The sequence below is a fragment of the Mchenga conophoros genome, linkage group LG3 (assembly GCF_057382185.1).
Source record: "Mchenga conophoros isolate Kocher_MC1m ecotype Shallow Benthic linkage group LG3, M_conophoros_male_GT1.1, whole genome shotgun sequence".
NCBI lineage: Eukaryota > Metazoa > Chordata > Actinopteri > Cichliformes > Cichlidae > Mchenga > Mchenga conophoros.
In genome coordinates this window covers 74,980,316-75,001,120 of record NC_140528.1, presented here as the reverse complement: position 1 = coordinate 75,001,120, position 20,805 = coordinate 74,980,316, and the positions used below count along the sequence as shown (strand labels likewise).

At 45.2% G+C, this 20,805-nt stretch overlaps 2 protein-coding genes across 9 annotated transcripts in view; one reads left to right on the top strand and one right to left on the bottom strand.

The window, feature by feature from the left end:
- Window positions 1-1,763, top strand: part of mark2b (MAP/microtubule affinity-regulating kinase 2b) — a 50,544-nt gene extending 48,781 nt beyond the window's left edge. For all 7 annotated transcript variants that reach the window (XM_085267234.1, XM_085267235.1, XM_085267237.1 and 4 more), the window contains 2 exons: window positions 145-251; window positions 934-1,763. In XM_085267234.1, coding sequence (XP_085123360.1) covers window positions 145-251; window positions 934-1,283 — 457 coding nt within the window. In that variant the 3' untranslated portion in view covers window positions 1,284-1,763. The remainder of the gene's footprint in view (window positions 1-144; window positions 252-933) is intronic.
- Window positions 1,764-4,985: 3,222 nt separating this feature from the next.
- rcor2 (REST corepressor 2) lies at window positions 4,986-18,085 on the bottom strand. Of its 2 annotated transcripts, none has more exons than XM_085267232.1 (14): window positions 17,857-18,085; window positions 14,577-14,702; window positions 13,042-13,098; window positions 12,206-12,286; window positions 11,862-11,914; window positions 11,606-11,767; window positions 11,389-11,513; window positions 11,051-11,117; window positions 10,708-10,947; window positions 10,475-10,552; window positions 10,114-10,171; window positions 8,443-8,510; window positions 7,988-8,149; window positions 4,986-7,273 (listed from the first exon to the last, which is right to left on the bottom strand). In XM_085267232.1, exons 2-14 carry the CDS (start codon window positions 14,698-14,700, stop codon window positions 6,923-6,925), a joined length of 1,626 nt encoding a protein of 541 aa, XP_085123358.1. In that variant the 5' UTR covers window positions 14,701-14,702; window positions 17,857-18,085; the 3' UTR covers window positions 4,986-6,922. The 2 variants fall into 2 exon arrangements, with proteins under 2 accessions (XP_085123358.1, XP_085123359.1); XM_085267233.1 differs by lacking the exon at window positions 17,857-18,085 and adding an exon at window positions 16,583-16,727.
- Between the last annotated feature and the right edge of the window lie 2,720 nt (window positions 18,086-20,805).

Below are 20,805 nucleotides of genomic sequence, written 5' to 3'. Positions count from 1 at the left end.
TTTTCCTGCCTTCTCCCCTTCCTTCCTTTTCTCCACCCCTCTTGCCCCTCCCCCATCTGTCCCTCTGGCCTCTCTTTTCCCTTTTATCTTTCCTCCTCTCTCGCACTATCTCCTCCTCCTCCACCCTCCCATCGCTCCACACAGGCCTGTGCTGACCAGTACTGTAGACAAGTCCGAGAAGACGTCCGGTGGTTTGTCCTCCTCTTCTAACAACGATGAGAACAACTCGTCTCCAGGATCTGGAAACACTGGTGGGTTCATGACAATTTGACTCTTCTCAACTCAGTTTTGGTCATTTTATATGTGACAGATACACAACACAGCAATGGAGGACATCTAGGCGATAGTATACCAGGGTGGTGTTTTTTCTGCTGCCGCTTCCCTTTTTGCAAAGGTTAAAAAATGGCAGGTTTGATATTTCTGGAGGAGACAAGCTCATGACTCAGAGTGATGCCATTGAGTGGCCAATCGGCGGCATGCTCTCTGTTTACATCACATTTTCAGATCAACTCGGCTTGCTTGGAACCCTGATCGAGCAGGAACTAAAGTACCTGGTACCAGGTGCTACCACTTAATGGAAAACCCTAAAAACAGAGTCCAGACAAGCTGAGTAGGTACTCGTGGAAACGGGCTATAAGAGAAACTCTACTTTTGGCCACTAGAGAGCGCTGTTGAGATCAGATATGGCAGACTCGATAAGTTGCTACATTTCCTGAAAATTGATCATCTCCAGGATTTTAAAGTTTCCTCATTCAGGCACACTAAATCCACCTCTGGTGCTGTTGAGGTCAGCATTTCTTTGTAGACAATCGTCTTAACCCTGGAGAACCCATGGGGTCAAATTTGACCCCATGGGTTCTCCAGGGTTAGTGAGGTTTTAAATTAGACATTATTGCTTTCTCCTCTCACTGTTCTTCTTCTCCACTCTTCCAGGTGGCACTGGCACCCCTCCCGCCATCTCCAGCCAGAAGGACCCTGTCAAGCCGCGCTCGCTGCGCTTCACCTGGTCCATGAAGACCACGTCGTCCATGGAGCCCACGGAGATGATGCGCGAGATCCGCAAGGTGCTCGACTCCAACAGCTGCGAGTACGAGCTGCGCGAGCGCTACATGCTGCTGTGCATGTCCGGGAAACCGGCGCACGACGACTTCGTCCAGTGGGAAATGGAGGTGTGCAAGCTGCCGCGACTCTCCCTGAACGGTGTGCGCTTCAAGCGGATCTCGGGCACGTCCATCGCCTTCAAGAACATTGCCTCAAAGATCGCCAACGAGCTCAAACTGTGAGCGCAGAGGAGCAGCGAAGAAGAGATGCAAGGGTGAAGGATGAGGGCGAGAGGAGTGATGATGCTGTAGGTTGGGTTAGGACGTAAGCTAAGGGGTGGGATCACTTTAAAAACGACACGATTGTTACGTCAGGTCTGACGTCGGGCTGCCAGTTCTGAGACTAGAAAACTTTTTTTTTTCCTTAGAAGTTTGTTCCATAAGTTCCCCGAGGCGCTCGGATTAGAGAACCGGAGCCGAATTCCTCTGAGTTGTGAAGAACTTACAGGCCGGTCTTCTTCTTCTCCACCCCCCTGTAGGGTGAGGGGTTTCTGTCACGTTCTACTTAGACGTTCCACTCTTCTGCATGTCCGATCTTCTTCTTCTCTGTTTTTTAGGAGGCACACTTTGACCACTCCTATCATTTCTTCCTGCTATTTATTCCGTTTTCTCTGCACGGTTCTGATGCCAGAACGGGACAGGGTGGGGTGGGGTCAGGCGGGTGGATGGGAGATCAAAGCAAACAGAGGGATGCTGTGGGGGGGGGGGGGGGGGGGGATCTTTGCTCTGAATGATTGACAGAAAGTTCAGAATGGATCGTGGAGCCTTATTTTGCTGGAAAACTCAAAAAGAAGTTTTGCTCTGATTCTCCTCCAAACCTGAGTGGACTAGAGCCTGAGCCAGAACACACACACACACACACACACACACACACACACACACACACGGATTTTGGATGGACAAACTCTGCTGTTAAAGATTAAAGGACACCCCCCCCCCCCACACACACACACAGAAAAATCTAATCCATCCACCTCCCTCCTGCCCTCACACACTCTTCGCTGTCTCTTCCTCCGCCTTCAGACTGAAGTCAGCACAAGCACATCCATCTTCTCACCTTTTCACTCCCTTTCTCCCCCCATTATGTTTTTTTTTTTTTTTTTAAATCTTTCACACAGTCACGTCCGAGGAGGTCAGTTGATCCTGCGGGCTGCAGCTTTGTAAGTCCGTACTTTTAGTTCTGTTTTGTTTTTTTTAAACTGAATTTCTTTATCGGCTTTTAAAGAGTTGTGCACTGGAAAAAGATCAGCATCTTATTAGAGGGGAGGACTGATGATGATGGAATTTTTCTTTTCATTTTAAAGTTGCCTTTCTTTTGAAGAATCAAATCTGGGCGTTTGTTTTCATTGCCATTTGTCAGCACATAAACGCTCAGATGATTTCTGGTTTCCTGTGGTTTTCTTTGGTACCTCTTGGTTGGCATCACGCCTTCATATCCAGAATGTCAACCCAGTACCGACGCATTTATACGCCCCCCGCCCCAGCCCGGTGTTCCCAAAGAGCAGACACACAAGTCGTGGTTGTTGGTATGTGTGCGAGACTGTTGTAAGAGATCACTGGAAAAACTAAAAAGCAACAAAAACGATTAAGGACGACATTGACGAAGAATGGTGAATTATTTTCTTCTACTTTTGATTTGATAATATATTTTTGTGTCGTCGAGTTTGTACAGATTTGGGGCGCAGTGAAGGCTCACTGTCAGATCACATCATCGCTGCCTTTTTTTAAAGTTTTTTTTTTTTGTCTCCCCCCCCCTCCCAAAGTATAAGCGCACCTTCAACACACGGACAAACCCAGCCCCCCTCCTCCTCTCCGGTGCAGGACATGTCGATGTATTTAATGATGTTGATGGTGGTGGTGTTGACGACTACTGCTCGTTCGTTTTTGGCCTTTTATTTTATTTTAATTCGTTTTCTTTTTTTATATATATAAAGGACTCGTTGGTCCAGAGTAGTTTGGAGCAGAGAGAGGAAAAAGGAAGGGGGAAAAAAAAAAAGCAGGAAAGACTTCTCAGAGCACACGTTCACTCTCGAAACCACAAGCAGAAGAAGTCACTTCCTTTAACTCGTTTTCTCGTTGCGTTTGATGCTCCGGTTTTGTCAGTGCAGAAAAAGAAACCACACACAGAGAGACACACACACACACGCACGGACAGACGCAGGGGTCGGAGTAAGGCTGGTGCCCGTCAGCTGGTTGTACCTAACTGAACACTTTTCCTTCTTTCTCTCACAATGACACACTGTCGTTTTATTTTTTTATTTTAATTTTATTGTTTTAGTTCTTTCAGTTTTTAATACGTCAGATTTTCCTTTTAAAACGTTGATCATTGTATTAAGGTGCTGGGTATTGGATTCTAATTATTCTGGCTGTTGCTGTTATATTATCTCTTTCAGGGTTGATTTTATTTGACATTATTTCGTTTTACATTGCTGTAATTTACATTGATTTAAATGTGTTTTGAGCGAACTGTAACTGTAGTGGTGGGTTTTTTGGGGGGTTGGGAGGGGGTGATCAACTCCTGAAAAATGTATTATTTGTTTTGTTTTTTTGTTTCTTTTCTTTTTTTTTTTGTGCAAAGACAAAATGATGAAAAATTACAATGATAGTAATAAAAACAATGATATAATGATAGCCGGACTCTGAAAATCCATTATATGAGCAGCAGTTGAGGTTTAGTGTAGTAGCCGCTGTGAATCTATGTCACATCACCTGAGCAGATGTTTGTGTTCAAACTTGGGCAAGTGGATGTTGTACAGGAGTGAGACCTTTTTTTTTTTCTTCTTTCTCTTTCGGCTCTTCCCAACGTGACTGAATCTTGGTTTTCATTATGATTTTTATGAAAGCTTTGAAGTTCAAGTTTGCATATTTATCAGAATATGCTTTGTTTTCTTTCTCGTTCTGCAGAAAGTCACAGAGGTCAAGCTCAGCAGGCTGGTGTCTGCAGCCCTGCATGTGATGAATGCAGGTGATCCAACCTGTTAGAACTAAACAGGGTTTTGATGATTTGGCATTACGAAGTCATGAAACTCCCCTGCAGCACTTTGGCCACTTTATTACATACACCAGTTTGGATGTCCTTTTGCTTTCAGAGCTGCCTCAATTCTTCGTGGCACACTCCATATTCCAGTGATTAGATGGCAGACTTTCTGCACTTTTGTCTTGATGGGATTCTCCAATTGCACCACATCCAAAAAGGGGGTGGGAAAACTGTGGTAAAAAGGATTTGCATAGTCAACAACCACACTCAGGTAGCCTCTTGATCCTAAGGGGCCCAAAAATGTGCCAAGGGAACGTCCCGTGCACCATGACACCACCAGGAGGGTGGGAGGGATCCATGCGTTCATGTTGTTCATGCTAAATTCAGACCTAAACATCTAAACGTTGAAGCAGAATTCAAAACTCAGACGAGGAAGCATTTTCCAGTGTTTCACTGTCCAGTTTTTGGTGAGCTCAGAGTTGTCCTCAGTTTCCTGCTTTTAGTTGACAGGAGTGGCACTCAAGTGTGGTCTTCTGCTGCTGTATCCCATCTGGTTTGATGTGTACATTCAGAGATTCTCTTCTGCACACCTTGGTCATAACAAGTGGTTTTGAGTTACTGTTACCTGCACGTCTTGTGGATCATTCTAAGCCCCTATCGTAAATCCTAGTAGAGCAGTATTTTTTTGTAACACTCAGACAGTCCCGTCTGGAACCAAAAGCATGCCACATTCAAAGTTACTTAAATCACCTGCCTTCACCATTCTGTTTGAACTTCAGCAGGACTTCTTGAACATGCCTAAATGCACTGATTTGCGTTAACAAATAGTAATTTTATTCATATTGAACTATCTATGACAGAAAATATAGCTTAGCTGGAGAAATGTCTTCAAAAACCGACATCATGAAGAATTTGGTCATTTGTTTATTCAAAAGAAAAAACGCCTCAAACAGTTCAGTTTCCACAATGTAAACACCTTGGTACATACAGTACACACAAGCAGGGTTTTTTGGAGGAACAAACAAAACAGGTGAAAAAGGCAAAACTTCTATTAAAGCCAAACGTAGCGATGCAGTTTCCGTTCCTCCTCAGTGCCGCGTTCAACTGAACGCTGAAGGCCTCTGCTAACAAAAGTAGGTGATTTGAGGCTACACTTGGGGCAACACCACAGTTTAAGGAAGCTTAACCACTGACCTCAGATCTGCATAAAAAGGCAGCGATGCAGACAGCTGGATAAGAGTAGTCTAAGACTAGCAACAGAAATAAACAACAAAGGTCATCCAGACAGATGCTTCAATCATCTGCATTTGTTCATCAGGTTGTGCCATACCATCACTTTTGGAAGCACTAGCCATGAACAGAAAACTGCACTGTTGCACAACTCAGAAGCACTCAGTTTATTGGATAAATGAATCAAGTGGCTGACGCTGCAGCAAAGATGTCTTCCAGATCTCCTTTGACCTCTGCGCCAGGACAGCACAGGACTCGAGGCTGCCTTATCTGGACTTGGGGGGGGGGGGGGGGAACACAAAGTCATCACCTCTTTGTAAAGTCACTTCTATAAATTACTCAGACACACTAACCGAAAGTCGCAACTTGCACTATTTTGGGTTTAAATGACTTGTTTGGCATTTTGACGAGTGCAGAGAGATACCACTCTGAAGTGGTAATCGAGGCTGCCGCTCGGAGACTGAGACCCTGCGAGAGCACAAACGAGTGTTTCCAAAAATGTCAAACTCTTCCTGTGTAAGAAACAATGCAACCATGTGAAATGTCAGACTCCTCTCTGACGCTCCGTGCCTAACTCTGCGTTTAAAGCAACAATACACTTTGGCAGGCGCGGCTGTCAAAGATCAAACATCACTTATTTAGAGAATATTAACACCATTATTGAAACATCACAGACTGATGTTTAGAGCTGCACTGCAGATGTTGGGGATTGATCACTTCAAATATTCCTCCAAAGTAACAAGATTTGAACACTGAGCAAATGAACAGCTCCAGAAAGGTGAGACGGAGCATGTTAACGGGCTCTTTTTCTCCTTTACGCTCAGTAATCAAAGTACACCATCTAATCTACTTACAGTAACTAACTGCCTACCTCAGGCACACCTTTTAAAATTCTAGTTGAACCAAAAAAAAAAAAACCAAAACACCACTCCAGTTAATACTAGCAATACATGGCTATGAGGGAAGATTTCGCCCAACGCAGAACGAAAAGAATCAACAATTCAAAACCAAACTAAAAGATTCAGCTTTGATCACAAAGCTTTTGCAGAAGTACCTCCGCTCCCCTTTGAGGGTCTAAATCTGAAAGAAGAAAACAAAATGCTGCGTGTGACGCAGACGCCCTCTCAGGAGCAGCACGTCTGGCTCAGCTGTGGGCCACTCTTCCTTTCCCTCATTTATTCCTTTTCTTTCTCCTGATGGTTGTGTGGATGACTAGACCGATGCAACTACAGCATATAGATATACATAGTGTTCATCCACAGTCCTCCAGATGTTCAAGAGTTGCCATGGAGACGTGCAGGTGGATTTGCACTCTTGTGGTTGTGGCTTTCTTTAACGGCTTCATGATCCAGTGTCTCTTCTGTGTGTTGTGTGCAGGTAGTGTTTGGAGTTCCTAGCTCTGTGTGTGTGTGTGTGTGTGTGTGTTGGAGGACTGTGTTGGAGGTAGGTGTTTGTCAGTACAGTAAAGGAGCTTCACGTCACTAATGACGATTGATGTCACACTGGGGACCTGAGCGTGTGATGGTCCCAGGGTGAAGGAAGAGAAGCTTTGTGTTTGTGTGTTTTTTATGTGTGTGCGCGTGTCTGCGTCTACTCCTACTGCTGCGTGTATCTATCAGTGTGAGTTGGGCTGCTCCACTTTAAGCCCGACCAGTGATGGAGGCATCTGAACTGCAGCGGAGGAAGAGGACGAGGTGGGAGGAGAACCCCTGAGACTCCCGGAGGAGGTGGTGGTGGTGGCGGTCACTGCGGGCCGGATGAGCGGAGGTGGGGGGTGGTTGTGGGGAGCTCTGTTCTGAAGCGGGCGCGTCTGAAGAGGAGGTGGCTGACGGAGGAGGCTCGGGGGTGCTGAAGGAGGAGCTGGACGCAGCAGCGGGGGAGGCTGGGAGAAAGAGGACGGGGCGTGAGCGGAGGAGGGGGGAGAGGAGCTGCCTGTGGCGTCTGAGGGGGGGTCCTCCATTTTGACCTGAAGGGGGAGGAAAGAGACAGATGGAGGAGCGTCAGGAGGAGGTGCAAACAGGATGTAGAGAGGAACAAAAGCAGTGGGCAGATAAAAACTTTACGTTTTGCAATCGGATGCTGCGTTTGGCTCTGTGTGCTGTCACCGAGTGAGCAAATAGTGTGTCTGTGAGCACAGAGGCCCCGCCCACCTGCTGGTGGGTCGGACAGAGGGGTTACACCGACACCCAGTGTGAGATACATAGGGATGAGTTTGAACTGTGAATCACTCAAAGTTGCATTACGAGGTCTGTCGTTTTAAATCTGTCAGTGAGACACAGGACAGGGTTGGTGGAGATGGCAAAGCTCCCAGTCCTACTACTTCCAAATATTACTGAAGCTACATGTCCTACACTCAGTCATGTGCTCTCCTGCAGCACACGTGTTAATCCACCGCTGAAAGTAGTTCCATCAAACTAATAATTATTTACAGAGATACAAATCTGTTTACAGCCTTTGTCGTGTGTTTAATCCTTTATTAAAAAGCAGAAGGTGCAATTAAGATAGAACAGAGGTGTACAGATTCATGTGCAGCACTCACATGCTGACAGCTTTATATTAAATACAAATAATATTCTTACAACCTGCTTCAGTTTCATGTAAAACTTCTCTTAAACAGATTTCACGTGACAACAAAATCTGAAACTCTTACAGGCACCTCTTGGGTATTAACTGTCCTCACCTCCTCCTCCTCTACGCCGCCATCTGTAGCCGTTGCCATCTCCTCACCACTCCTCCTGGGGTCTCTCTGGTCTCGGCTGGTGGCCACTTGCTCCGCCGCCCACTCCCTTAGCACTTCGTCTAGGTTGAAGCGGCGCCGGTAGCTCACGAAGAACGAGCTCACCTGAGCAAGCCGGGGAGAGATGGAGAGTTGGCGAGGAAGAGAATGAGGACAAAGTGATGCCGATCTCAAGGACACAGAGGCGGACGTTAGAGGGGAGAAGACAAATGAAAGCAGGGATAATGGAGATTACAGAGATCCTATAGAGGAAACCGTTAGGCGGAGGATGAAAGGGAAAATGGAAAAGAGATGAAAAGCTGATAGGCAGCTCGCTCAAGTGCACTGCTGGGTGAGGTCAGAATAAGACGAGAGGTGGTCTTCACACACTTTCAACATGTGAGAAAGAGGAAGCTCACCTGAGCCGGAGTCTTAGTCCCGATCACTTCAGCGATGGCGGTGAAGTCTTTACCATAACGCCGGATAGCTGGAAAAGAGAAGTCGGGTTAATGTCCTGCCTGTACCAAGCAGCATATAGCAATCAAAAGCAACAGAGTCAGCCAGCTTCCTCTCGCTCAGTGAGGGGTGTGTGGCAGAGGATGTGAGAGGAGGGACAGGAAGAGTCACGTATGGTGAGCATGTTTACAGTTAACCTCCATCTGAGCTCAGCTGGCTCAGTGCACCTGCTCTTTTCCCGCCCTGACCTGCTTCACTGCACACTTTCAGGGTTTTTGTTTTGTTTTTTCTGTTGGAGCAGCTGTACCACATGGAGGTACAGGTTTTGCTCAAAGGCACACGGGCTGCAGCTGCTAATTTTACCTTCCACTTTTGTGGCTGATACGCTCCTAACAACTTCTGATTTTCTCTCCTCGTGCTCGCTTTTAAAGCTGAAATAATGCACACGATGAACAGACCTGAAGTTTACGGCACTTTCCAGTCCAACTGCACCCTGTAGCTCCATCGTGTCATGAAAAACTGAAACAAACAGGGCTCTCCCCCTATAGACTGTATACTGGTGATGGAGTTAAACGTCAGAACTGAGTAGATTAGAAGTGCCTTAAATTTGCATTCTGTCTAATGACCAGCAGGAGGACTCATCTATGGGCAAAAAGGGCATTTTAGGTCTTAGAGGTATACTGGGAAACAGTCCCTGGTTCCCTTGCGCTTTGACCTCAGTGAGCACTTTCTTAATGACTTTGAGCTCAAATGCTTGTTTCATACCAAATAAAATGACAAATTTTGTAAGTTATGGTCTCCATCAAGGACAAAGCTATAGATTAATCAGGACAACCATTCCCAAAGTCAAGAGTGGTGCAGCCCAGTTAAAAAACAAATTCCCACTAGGCCCACCCAATCCTAAACCTTCATGCTAATCAAAATACAAAACAGAAGTGATGCATTTCCTAGGAAATTTGATCCAAAATCAAACAGTGCAGGCGGTTGGCTATACATGGCTAATATTATTATATTATATGCAAAGTGATGAGGTCAATGTGTGACCCTCCTGTCACTGGGACAAAGACTTCAACACAAGGATAGAGTAATGAGTAACATCACAACCCAACTACCTCCTATTACCACTAATTTCAAATTGAATTTCTGTTATTACTGCGATCCACCAGGGGGCCTCGGCCCTCACTTTGGGAACGAGCTAATGATAAGTTTTTGTAAGTGCTTCACTCACAGTCAGATCACCCCATACTCATGTCTGTCTTTGAAAGAACTAATATAATGAGGGCAAATACACCCAGAGGCTTCACAATAGGACTTCGTCACTTTTCATGTCAAAATAAAAAAAATTAAAAAAAATCTCTTTTAGGGGCAAAATTAAGCTTTCTAAACGTTACCATCCCTGAAGACAAAAACTCCCACCAGCATCAGCCCATTGCAAAATATCCAAAAGTAGCTCCTGGAGAAATAATCGAGGAGCTTGTACCGTACCAACACATGAGTACAGGCAGCTCCTGTGTGTGCAGAATATCAATATGAATGTCTAATAAGACATCTGGCTGTGAATGGGAGGCAGGTAGAGGAGAGCTGATGACAAGAGGTGCCTCTTGGAGGGGGAGGAAGCTACAGCCTTCACTCACCCTGCACTGCAAGGAGCTGCTCCTCTGTGGTCCAACGAGAGTTCATCTTAGGGGCAGGCTAGGAGAGAAAGAACTAGAGATTAGAATGAGAGTGAGGTAGGTGGTAGGAAACAAGGGGGGGAGAGAGGGAGGAAGATGGCAGTAAGAGAGCAATGAGCAGGTTAAGACTAGAGTCAGTCCCACGAGGGGTGAAATACTGTCTGGAGGGAGTTGAGGAAGGGCCGCGTGAATAGATGAGGAAAGGAACAAACTGGAGCGAGATCAGGGGAGGAGAAAATTGAATACAGGCAAGAAATGAGGCAGTAAATAAGGGATATGGAAAGGAGGGAAAGGGCATAGAGAGGGGAGTTTCAAGACTTACGTCTGTAGGTCTGGAGCCATCAACACCTTCAGCTAGGCTCTGCTTAAAACTGCTGTTGTTCTGTTTGATAGACTGGACCTGAGACAGAGGAGGGGCAGTGAGGTAGGGTTATTTTTTAGCTGGTAGTTCTTGCAGCTAAAACCTGCTTTGAGAACATTCATGTGCATTTACTCTTTGCATTTATAATCTGATGACCAAAGACATCATTAAATCCACACTGAAAACCCTGGCACCTGTCTCTTGAGTGAAACCAGCTGTGTGTCCAGCTGGCGAATGGTTAGAACTCCAGCATCGTGAGAGGCCGACAGAGACATGATGTCCGCCTGCTCCAGGTGCATGCCTTTGGGTGGCCTGCGGCGGGCTCTGAGCGGGTGGTGTCTGTACTGAGCTCCGATGTTCTCCTTCTTCACTGGACCGGAGCGGCTGGGCGTGGCTTTGTCAGAGCTGGTGCTGCTCGCGTTCTGTTTTGCCGCCTGTGTGCACATCGAATCACAAATATCATTCAAGTGTCAAGGCAGCTCGGTCCTCACCTCACAGAAGTTGTTTCTCTGAATGTGCGCACACACACTTTCTCACCTCTTTCTTGGCATCAATTTCAAAATCACTGTCACTGGCCTGCTCTCCTTCTTCAATCTCATCATTACTGCAAGACAAAAAACATAAATTACACAAAGCACACCAGTGTTTAAACTTTGTGCTGTTTTATTGTTGAAATTTCATCAAACACACGTCTGAAATGCTCTAAAATGTCAGCTGAAAAGACAAGAAATAATATCAGCCTGTCTTATTTATATTCATGAGCCTAGTTTCCCAAGATGCCGCGCTCACTGAGTGTCATTTAACAAAAAAGTTCTCCAAATGTCAGATCTCAGGTGAGCAGTTGTTTCTCCACGATTGGTGAAGGCATCTCAAACCTGTCATCTTTCTCTCTCTTGTTGATCAGCCTCCTGGCCTGTCGGTCCATGACTGATGTCCTGGTTCTGGTCTTCTTCCAGCTGTAGTAGTACTTTACCAGGCTGGAGATCAGCTTGTCTGGAAGCTACAAACACGAAAAAAAGAAAATTTACTTTTCATCACTCGTTTTAAATATTTAGGGTGGTAAGTGCATGTGTGTCTCTCTCAGTCACGCACCATCTGCTGGATGCGGTGGAAGCTCTTGCCGTGGAAGCTGAAGGCCTGCTCGAACAGCACTTTATCTTCAACTGTCCACTCATCCGGGAAGGGGGTGAAGTTTGCCAGGTCGGCCAGTGAGCGCTCCACGTCGTGTTTGTGCCACAATAACATGCCCAGAGCCTGATGGAGCCAAAAGTCAGGAAACCAGGAAAAGTTTAGGTCAGAAGACAGAAAGAAATATAAACATCTGAGCTTTTGTTTCTGATGCCCTTACCTGCTCCATGTTGTATCCGTGTTTCTCCTTAGCCATGAGGATGTACTCGTCCACTGGAAGAAGATAGAAAAACTGTTAAAATAATACATAATAATCTAAAGATGGTGAAGGAGAATGAAGAGAAGACTAAAAAAATGAATAGGGGGGAGGGGGGTTGCATAATAACAGAAAACAGAGAGATGAAGAGGAAAAGGGTAAGAGAGAGAAAGACCATAAGTGCACAGGAAGAGACAGTCGAGAGTTTTAATTGCCACCCTCCAGTCAGCATATATCCATTAAACTGAAGGTCAAGTTTTTTAGCTCGCACACATGAATACAAGGTAAGGCAGGTGTGTGGAGCTTACACATAGCATCAGAGAGCTGGCTGTTGGGACACCAGACCAACATGCTCCTCTGGTCCTTCTCACTGTAGCGGGCTGGGCTGTCTGAAAATGGAAACAAACAACACAAAGCGAACACTTAAATCCACACTTTGAGGTTATACATATTTGTCAATCCCTCTTTTACTCGTTCATGTCAACTCCATGTCCCTCCTATCCACCACTTAAGCTCTCTCAATCCCCAGCATCTCTCTTTTCTTATCCATCTACCCATCTTTGCATGTTTCCATCTGGCTAAAGCTCCCTCTTCATCAGCTGAACTCTTTGGGAAGTCAACATTTGTGCACTCCGTACAACAGATTATGCTGGTTTGCCTGCTTGTCCCCTTCTTTGGTACAAGCTGTTGAAGCATGCCGCCGTTCCTCCGTGAAGGTTATGACGACTGTTTCCTCAGCATCAAAACATTTTTCATCTACTCAAGCAAAGCAAAAGGGCTCTTTCATGGAGGACACTTAATGTTTTTGAACCTTCTGATTTTGCATTCAATAACACTAAAACACTGACAAATAAGCGTCACTCTGACGTCTGCATTACTGGACAAAGATGACAGCTCCTCGTTTTCCCCTCCAGCCTTCTGTTCATTTTCCTGTTTTTTGTTCTATTGTAAAATAACTCTTTTTGACCTTCATTCCTCTACTAATCTGCATTCATCCGTAGTCTCCTCCACACTTCTCTTCAACCTCTGTGTCTCCTCTTGGAAGGAGACACAGAGGTTATTCCCTCCCTCTCTCTCTTTTTATCGTCAATTTTAATGCCCTCTGTCGTCTCCTTTTGTTGAGCTTTTCTCCCTCCCAGCTCACCTGGTTTGAACTCTGGGATCTGAGCCTGGTAGTCTCCTCCCACTCTGATCATGCTGTCTGCAGAGACAAGCGTACATAAGTTTATATTTCAAGAGCTGCAATGCAGGGCAAAAACATTTGTGTAACACACCAGAAAAGGTTCCAAGTTGCAAAACTAAACAAAGTGGATCACACCACTGAACATAAATGCAAACCTCTTGATTTACTGGCCAATCTATGTCCCTACTCCCACCTATGGTTACGAGCTCTGGGTATTGACCAAAAGAATGAGATCGCAGATGCAAACGGTGGAAATGAGCTTTATGTAAAGGATGGCTGGGCTCTCCCTTACAGGAGGAGCTCAGTCATTGGAGAGTGCTTCACGTATCTCACAAAGATGCCTTCTGGTCAAGTTGTCTAACATCACGCAGTTGTCACTAAAACTTCAAACTAGCATCTGTAACCATAAATTCATTCAGAACGTGTTTACTGAGGAATCTGAACTTCTCTTTTCGCATAAACTTCCATACAACCAGGTGTCTTTTTGGCATAGAAGAGTCTTCAGGGCAGTAGAAAGAATTCATTCAGGCATTTTTGTATTTGTTTCATTTTTTTAGACACACAGGCTAAATCTAACTTTTAAATATAGTCTTAATGTTCAAAACAAACCAATTTGTTTTTAAATGCATCTATTGTTTATTTTATTATGTATTAATCTATTCGTACATAAGGTCAGCTACATATTTTCTAATTAACCATTAGAACAAAACTGTACTACATTTGTAAAAAATACAGTAAAAAACAAGTGGGGGGAAAACACTGGTATATGAAGAAAACATTTAAATAAAGAAAAACTTCCATGTACAACTTCCATTAATAACTAAGTAAAAACAATAAATAAGATAATCCAGAAATGCCATTTAACATTTTGATATTGTTCACCACCCGATGAAGACGAGCGGGTAGAGCATCGATGGGTGGCAGACATCAGGTAATTATCGCTGCGGTAAAGCTAGCAGGAAACTAGGAAGCTGGAGAATGTGGAAAGCGAGGAGTGAAGAGACTGTGAGAAATGCAGGGAAGCAAACCTGAAGGAGGAAGAGACAGATTACAGGTTCCTCTGGGACAGAGGACAGGAAGGGAGGAGAAGGGGATGATAGAAACATGAGCAGATGGGTGAAATGAATGGAGCCAGAAGGAGCATGATAAAGAAGAAGGATGCTTGATAGAAAGAACAGAGGAGGGAAGAAAGGTAACAGAGAGGAAAACTAGTTGTGTAAAACTGCCATTTCTTATCTTAAAATGGGCTCCTCAAAGATCAACAGGAAGTCAGTGGGTGAAGGAGAGAATGAAGGAAGGAGAGACGTATGTGGGCAGAGGACAAGGATGAAGAGAGGGGATGACAGAGAGCACTGCAGCAATGCAATGCATGCAACAGGAACAGCTGGCAAGAAAATGCCTGCAAGTATCAGATGTAGGTTAATGCTCCATGTTAGAACGTTTACCGTGATATCTGATAAATCAAACACTATAACGAAAAGTGTGTACGTGTGTACCGTGAGCATGCTCTTCATCGCTGCTCTCCTCCTCAGAGTGTGGCTGGCTATTCCCGTTGGTTACGGTTTTGGCTCTGCTCCTGGACAGGACCCCAGCCCCCGAGCGCTCCATCACTGAGGGCATGACTGCACACACACAGACACACACATAACATGTCACTAGTTAAAAATCCACCATTCATCAACATTTCTGCCCCAAGCGATTCAATCTCCTATTAAACTATGAGTTATGCCTTGTTTCATTAGTGTACTGGCTGCTATTTGTTTCCACTTGCAACCCTATAAAAACCAACTCACGCTTGTAAAGTAAAATGGGCCCTTATGTTGCCACCTTGGAGGGAATCCCATTATCTACCTGGAGCTGAGTTTATTTTCCAAAAAGCAGCTTTCTATACAACAACTCATTCAAGACCTCAACTACTTACGATTGAATCTCTAAATGCAAGTTTTCTGCTCAGGTTCTGACTTATCAAGAGCAAATCCCGACTAAATCAACAGGAACAACTTCATCTTCAACAAAAGAGCCAGACTGATTAACCGGAGTCTTCCTTTGTCGCTCCAGCTGATTAAAGATGTCTTCTTGTCTGGGTGGAGCAATACCCACAAACAAACAGAACAGAGGCCTATTTTACCCACTGTTTACAGTTCAAGTGACATGTCAACATCCCATTTTTTCCCAAATGAACATCTGTTATCTCACCGCAGTCGCTCTGTAAGAGCCATCAAGGACACGGCACTGAGCTCTGGACCAAAATCTGACAATTTCTTTATGACGCTCAAATAAATAATAATATTAAAGATAAATAATAATAAGCAATTGATCAAATCAGTTTGATTGCAGTTAACATAATCAAGTATTTCTCAGCTAAAAGTTTAACAAGTCACATTTTTAGAGCCATTTACAAAACAAATCCTTTTAGAAAGTCCGCTGTAAAACTCTGCCAACTCAAACATCCAGAGCTACCTGCTGTGTCAACACCTTGTGACAAAGAAGAAGCTGAAAGTAGCTTTCTTTAATCCAACATATAATGATTAGATGAGTGAGTAATTAACTAGATGTGGTCCTACCTTTGTGTCTATTCAGAAAAAAAAAAAAAAAAACAGAAAAAAGGGTGAACCAAATTTTAGTTCAATACTGGCACAAAATACTGATATCAATACCAATCCCTTATTTGTTAGGCTGATAATAGCTGGTACCAATATTTTACATATTTGTTTATTTTTTGTAACTTTTATGCATCTTATTTTTGCTACAAGGATGCAAATAGACATTTAAAAAACTGATTTGACACAAGTAAATATTATCCACCGAGATGCAAATTTTACTTTCCTATCAGTCAACAAGGCTGCTGTTGGCTGATACCAGTACACCACCCATCTGCTGGTGCAGAAAGGCGCTGGTTGCTACATTGCAAGTAATCACACATAAAGAGAAATCCATTACATGAGCCCCTCCAACAGCAAAGGCAAAGCAAAGGTAAAACCCGTTCAGTGGGGATCTACGTCAACATCAGTAAACAAAGAATATAATCGCTGATGAGAAGAAACATCTACAAACAAATAAATAAATAAGACCCTCCTCTAAGAGACGAAGTGTGATCCACAGCCATTACTATACTATTACATGATATTTGTCGTCTTCTCGATGTCTCTACATCTCTGGGCCAATGAAATATTGCAGAAAGTAGCCTATCTAAACTCCCTCTTCCTCCTCAAGCGCAAACGATAAGAGCCCCTAAAACAATGACTGGCGACACCGGGCACGAGTCCCAGTGCAAACGCACGTTAAAAGGCGCGTGCTTTCATTCACCATCTCACCCGCAACTTCACTTGTCAACTTGAACCGCGGCCAGAACAAAGCATGGACTCGAAGTTGGGTGACCGATGTAGTTACCGTACCCCCGCATACACATCACCACCACCGCACAACATACTGAGCCAGTCAAGCCTCTGCGGGGAAACGAGTCGCAACCCTCACGATCCTCGAGATTAAAAACCATACACACCAAACTCCGAGCAGACAATACAAGTGTCTGAAGCTCTCTGGTGGTCTTTGTCTATCGCTGTTCCCGGTGGCCTCGGAAACTACAGCGGCTGCCCCCCGTCCGGCTTCACTGGAAACATCGCCACCTTCAACACATCCCTTCGTCTTTGTCGATATACTCAAGTTTACTTATCTACAAGAGAACTGGCTGCGTGAGACCGCCCCGCTTCACTTTCAGCGAGTTTCGTGGTGGAAGGGGGTGGGGGGAGTGTTGTGGTAGCCTCTATCGCGGTAGCCTCAATCACTGGCAGATTTATCAACCGTTTCAAGAACGAGAGCTATAACTACAACATATTAACTGATAACCTCGACAAGGACTGGATACTCGTAGTAATACATAATACTCAACTACGCGATCACATGCAGGCTTTCCTCTTCTACATCCTTTTCCCTCATATGGCCAGATTTCTAAACTTTTCCTCACTTAAACACAATATTGGGTCATCAGATATGCTTTGCACTGTAGTGAACAATACCACGAGCAATTCGATCGTTTCGTTTTGGGTAATATGTCTAAAATCTATTTAGGTTCTTCACCGCAATTTTTAAGTGGGTAGTCTGATGATGAACACTTTTTGACTCACAGTGGTAAAAGGAAAAACAATAGTACTCCTACAGTGACTAGTCAGGTGCTCATGGCTCGCAAGAGTCAGCACAGGATGACCTTAAAGCGGGGGGGACATTACATGTTAAAGTTAACATTGTAATAGGCGGACTGTTTTATAATATGTTAAACCCTGAGATCCCACCACTAAAAATAAAAAGAGACGACGGACTCGCACCGGGTGATTCTCAAATTTGAGTCCCGTTTACTAGCTTTAAAAAAAATCAATATTTTTAACAGCTTCGTTGTACAGTCATCTGTACGCTGTGTCTCACTTTGAAGTCCTTTTGTTTTCCCCACGCGTACGCTGCTGTTACTACCAACGCTACTGTCTGCTGCTGCCCTGGAGTGAAAAAAAAAACTCGCTCTTTATGTCATAATTGCCCAACTTGCCGGTATGTTTAGGGTCCTTAAACTAAAAATAGTAGCAATTTCCAAGGTCCAAGTCATTCCAAAAGGCTGGAAACTAGAAAATATATATATGACATCTGTCCTCATCACCAAAGTGCAATTTAAGTCTAGCCTAGTTGGTCGCTGGGATGCTAACGTTAGCTAGTTAGCTTGCGGCTAGTACCCTCGCGTTACATTAGTAACGCCAGTAGTTAGAAGTGGAGATAATAGTCACACTGTACCTGTGTTTCGCTTCTCTCCGCTTCCCCGCAGCCAAAACTTCTCCGAGCCTCTGTCTGCAGCTTGCAGTCCCCTCCGAAGCGCTCAAAGGCAATTAGTGTGTCTAAAAAGCCTGAACTCTCGCCTAATTGATGAGCACAGTCACACTACAATGATGAGAACTGCACGGATAGATGGAAGCTGTGAGTGTGTATGTGCGCCGGGAGACGGACAACACCCGGAGAAAAGTGAGGTGGACATCCGCTTGGATGCGTTCGCCTCTCCCAAGCTTTGGAGCCGTTTGGATTGACAAGAAGTAGTCCCTTAACTATTAACTTTATCTCAGTCTTGGTTTTGGATTTTACCTTATGTGCCATGTGTGTGAATTGACTTTTAAGCGTGCTCACGTCAGTGCGCGATACTTAAAATCTTTGTCCTAAAAATATTTTGCCTTTTAAATATGCCTGCCTGATAATTCACGTCTTGATCATTACATCGTTAATGACCTTTAAATGGAAGAGAAACGTGTCGGTATTTCATTTTGTAAAACAATAGGTGTTAGAGAGTCTTAATCCGCTATCTATCAAAATCCCATAAATTAGGGACTACTTGCCAGTGTGTCGGCGGAGGGATTCAGTGCATCTCTGTACTGAGGCAGGCTGTCCAGACTTGCTTGGTGGAGAAAAGGGCAGGAGCGGAGCACAATTGAAACGAGTGTTCGTGCGTGTGCGCGCGCGAGTACGTCAGTATGCGAACGTGTCTTCAGGCGCGTGCGTTACTTTGTGCATAAACTGACAGTGACTCAGATGAATAGCCTCAGTGTGCTCGTTTTTATTTATTTATTTAAAACAGAACAGTTCAAAGAGTTGCGACCTGGATGTGTTTGTGTGCACGAGCCTGTGCGCGTGTGAGTTCACAGGTGGATGAGTGTGTGTGTGAGCAGAATGGGGGATGTTTCAGTGTTAGCTTTAGCAGGAGCTCTCTCACCTGATGCTGGGAATAAACCCACTAACCTTCGCAGTAACACTCTCACAGAAGCCACTGCTCCCGTCACCAGTGCCTGCTGCTGACATGTAACAGCCTGTTACAAACTCCTCCAGCTCTTTCTCTCTTCTTTCTTTCTCTGTGGCATCACCACTTCCTCCTCCTCTTCCTCCTCTCACTTCTCACCTTATCTCCTCACTGCTGCTCTCTCTCTCTTTTTCCATTTCCTTGTTTTTGCTCCTGTTTCTTCTTCACTACTTTACCCCCTTTCTCTCCTGCCTTCCTTCCTCCCCCTCTCCCTCTTCCTTCCTAAATATCTGCCCTAATTCTCCTTCTCCTCCCCCCTCATCTCTTGTCTTCTCTCTGTGCCCCCTCCCTGTTTTTTCTCCTCCTTCCTCTCCCTTCCTCTCCCCCTTCCTCTCTCCATTTCCTCCCCTCTTCTGCTCTTCCACATCCTCCTCACCCCTTTACCTTCCAGTAATGACTCTTTTCCTGTCTTTCTCCCTTCCCCTCCTTCCTTCTCTTCAGCCTCCTCCTTACCCTCTTCCTCTCCCCTGTGTCTCCCTCTCATGTCGCTTGCAGTTTTCAACTCTGTGTGTGCGTACGTGCAAATTCTTCCCCTCCCCCATCAGTTTCGCTTCGCTCTTTTCTAACCCCCCCTCCCCTCCCCTGCTCCTCTTCTTCCTCCCTCCCTCTTCTTCCTCCCTCTCCAGTCTCATTTACACCCTTTCCACCTCCTCTACCCTCCTTTCCTCTCCCCTGGTGTCTCCCTTCCCTCCTCTCCTCTCATTAGTCAGTGTCCATAACTCACCCCTCCACTCCACTGTCTCTCCTCGTGCTCAGTCCTCCAGTCCCTAACACATCCTCACTAATGAACAACTGCTATATTTCTCCCCTCAGCCCTTCTCCCCTTACCCGTCCTCCTCCCTTTTCTCTCTGTCCTTTCCTCTCCTCATCCTCAGTCCTCCCCTCCACTTGTCACTCCATCTCCCCCCACCACCTTCCCTCCTCTTCGCGCTCGGTTTCTCTTCGATCTCTCAGAGCCGAGTGTACCTCCTACTCTCTTTTTTAGCTCACTCTTTCTTCCACCTCCTCCCCCCCCCACCCTACACACAGACACACACCCAAGCTCTCCACTTGTCTCATTTCTCCTCCTAGCCCGTCTATCTGTCAGTCTGTGTGCTCTTCTCTCTTCCATTGAGGCAAAACGTGTCTCCCGTACTATCTCCCCAAGTCTTCAGTCCCCCTCCTCCCCCTGACTCCCATCCCTCCATCTATTCCTCCTTTGACTCCCCCGAGTCTCTCTGATCTCAAGAGATGCAAGGTGTAGAATCAGATGCGATAGAAAGGATTCTTCCTGCCGAGGTTGGTTGTAGCTGCCGTTGTACTGGAGGACCACTGAATGTTTCTGCTCGTTTTAGTGCCACGGTGAAATGCGATGAGGCCTCATCGGTTTGCGACAGAAATGGATCAGGGTATGTAAATTCAAGCTGAGTTTAAAAGGACAATAACATCACTGGAGTGTCTGCTGCACAGCTCGGCCTGCTGTATATCTGCAATGTCATCGTGTGCACAAGAAATTAGGAACTCTTGCATAATAGATATGCAGCCGTGTCTCAAGGCCTCATCACTTTTACCTTTTACCTAAAGCACTCTCTGCTTACAGATCAGGTGTTAATTTCCTGAGGCTCTGTGCTCAGCATGTAGTGCTCAAACCCCCACAAGTAGGTTCCAGGCCTTAGTATAAACTGTGATACAACAAGATGAACTTAAAAAGACACACGCAGAAGCACTAACACTGACATCCATTATCAGCCATGTTAGGAGCATGACTGCACTCAGCAGATTTAGTGTCAGTATTGACTGATGCAAAACTCCAGTCTGATGCCGGTGGAAATTAGTCACCAAAGATAGTCAGGATCCCTGCTTTGGGGCATAATTTACTGAAAAACTGCACAAAAACACAACATTCAGTTTTTGAGACACCT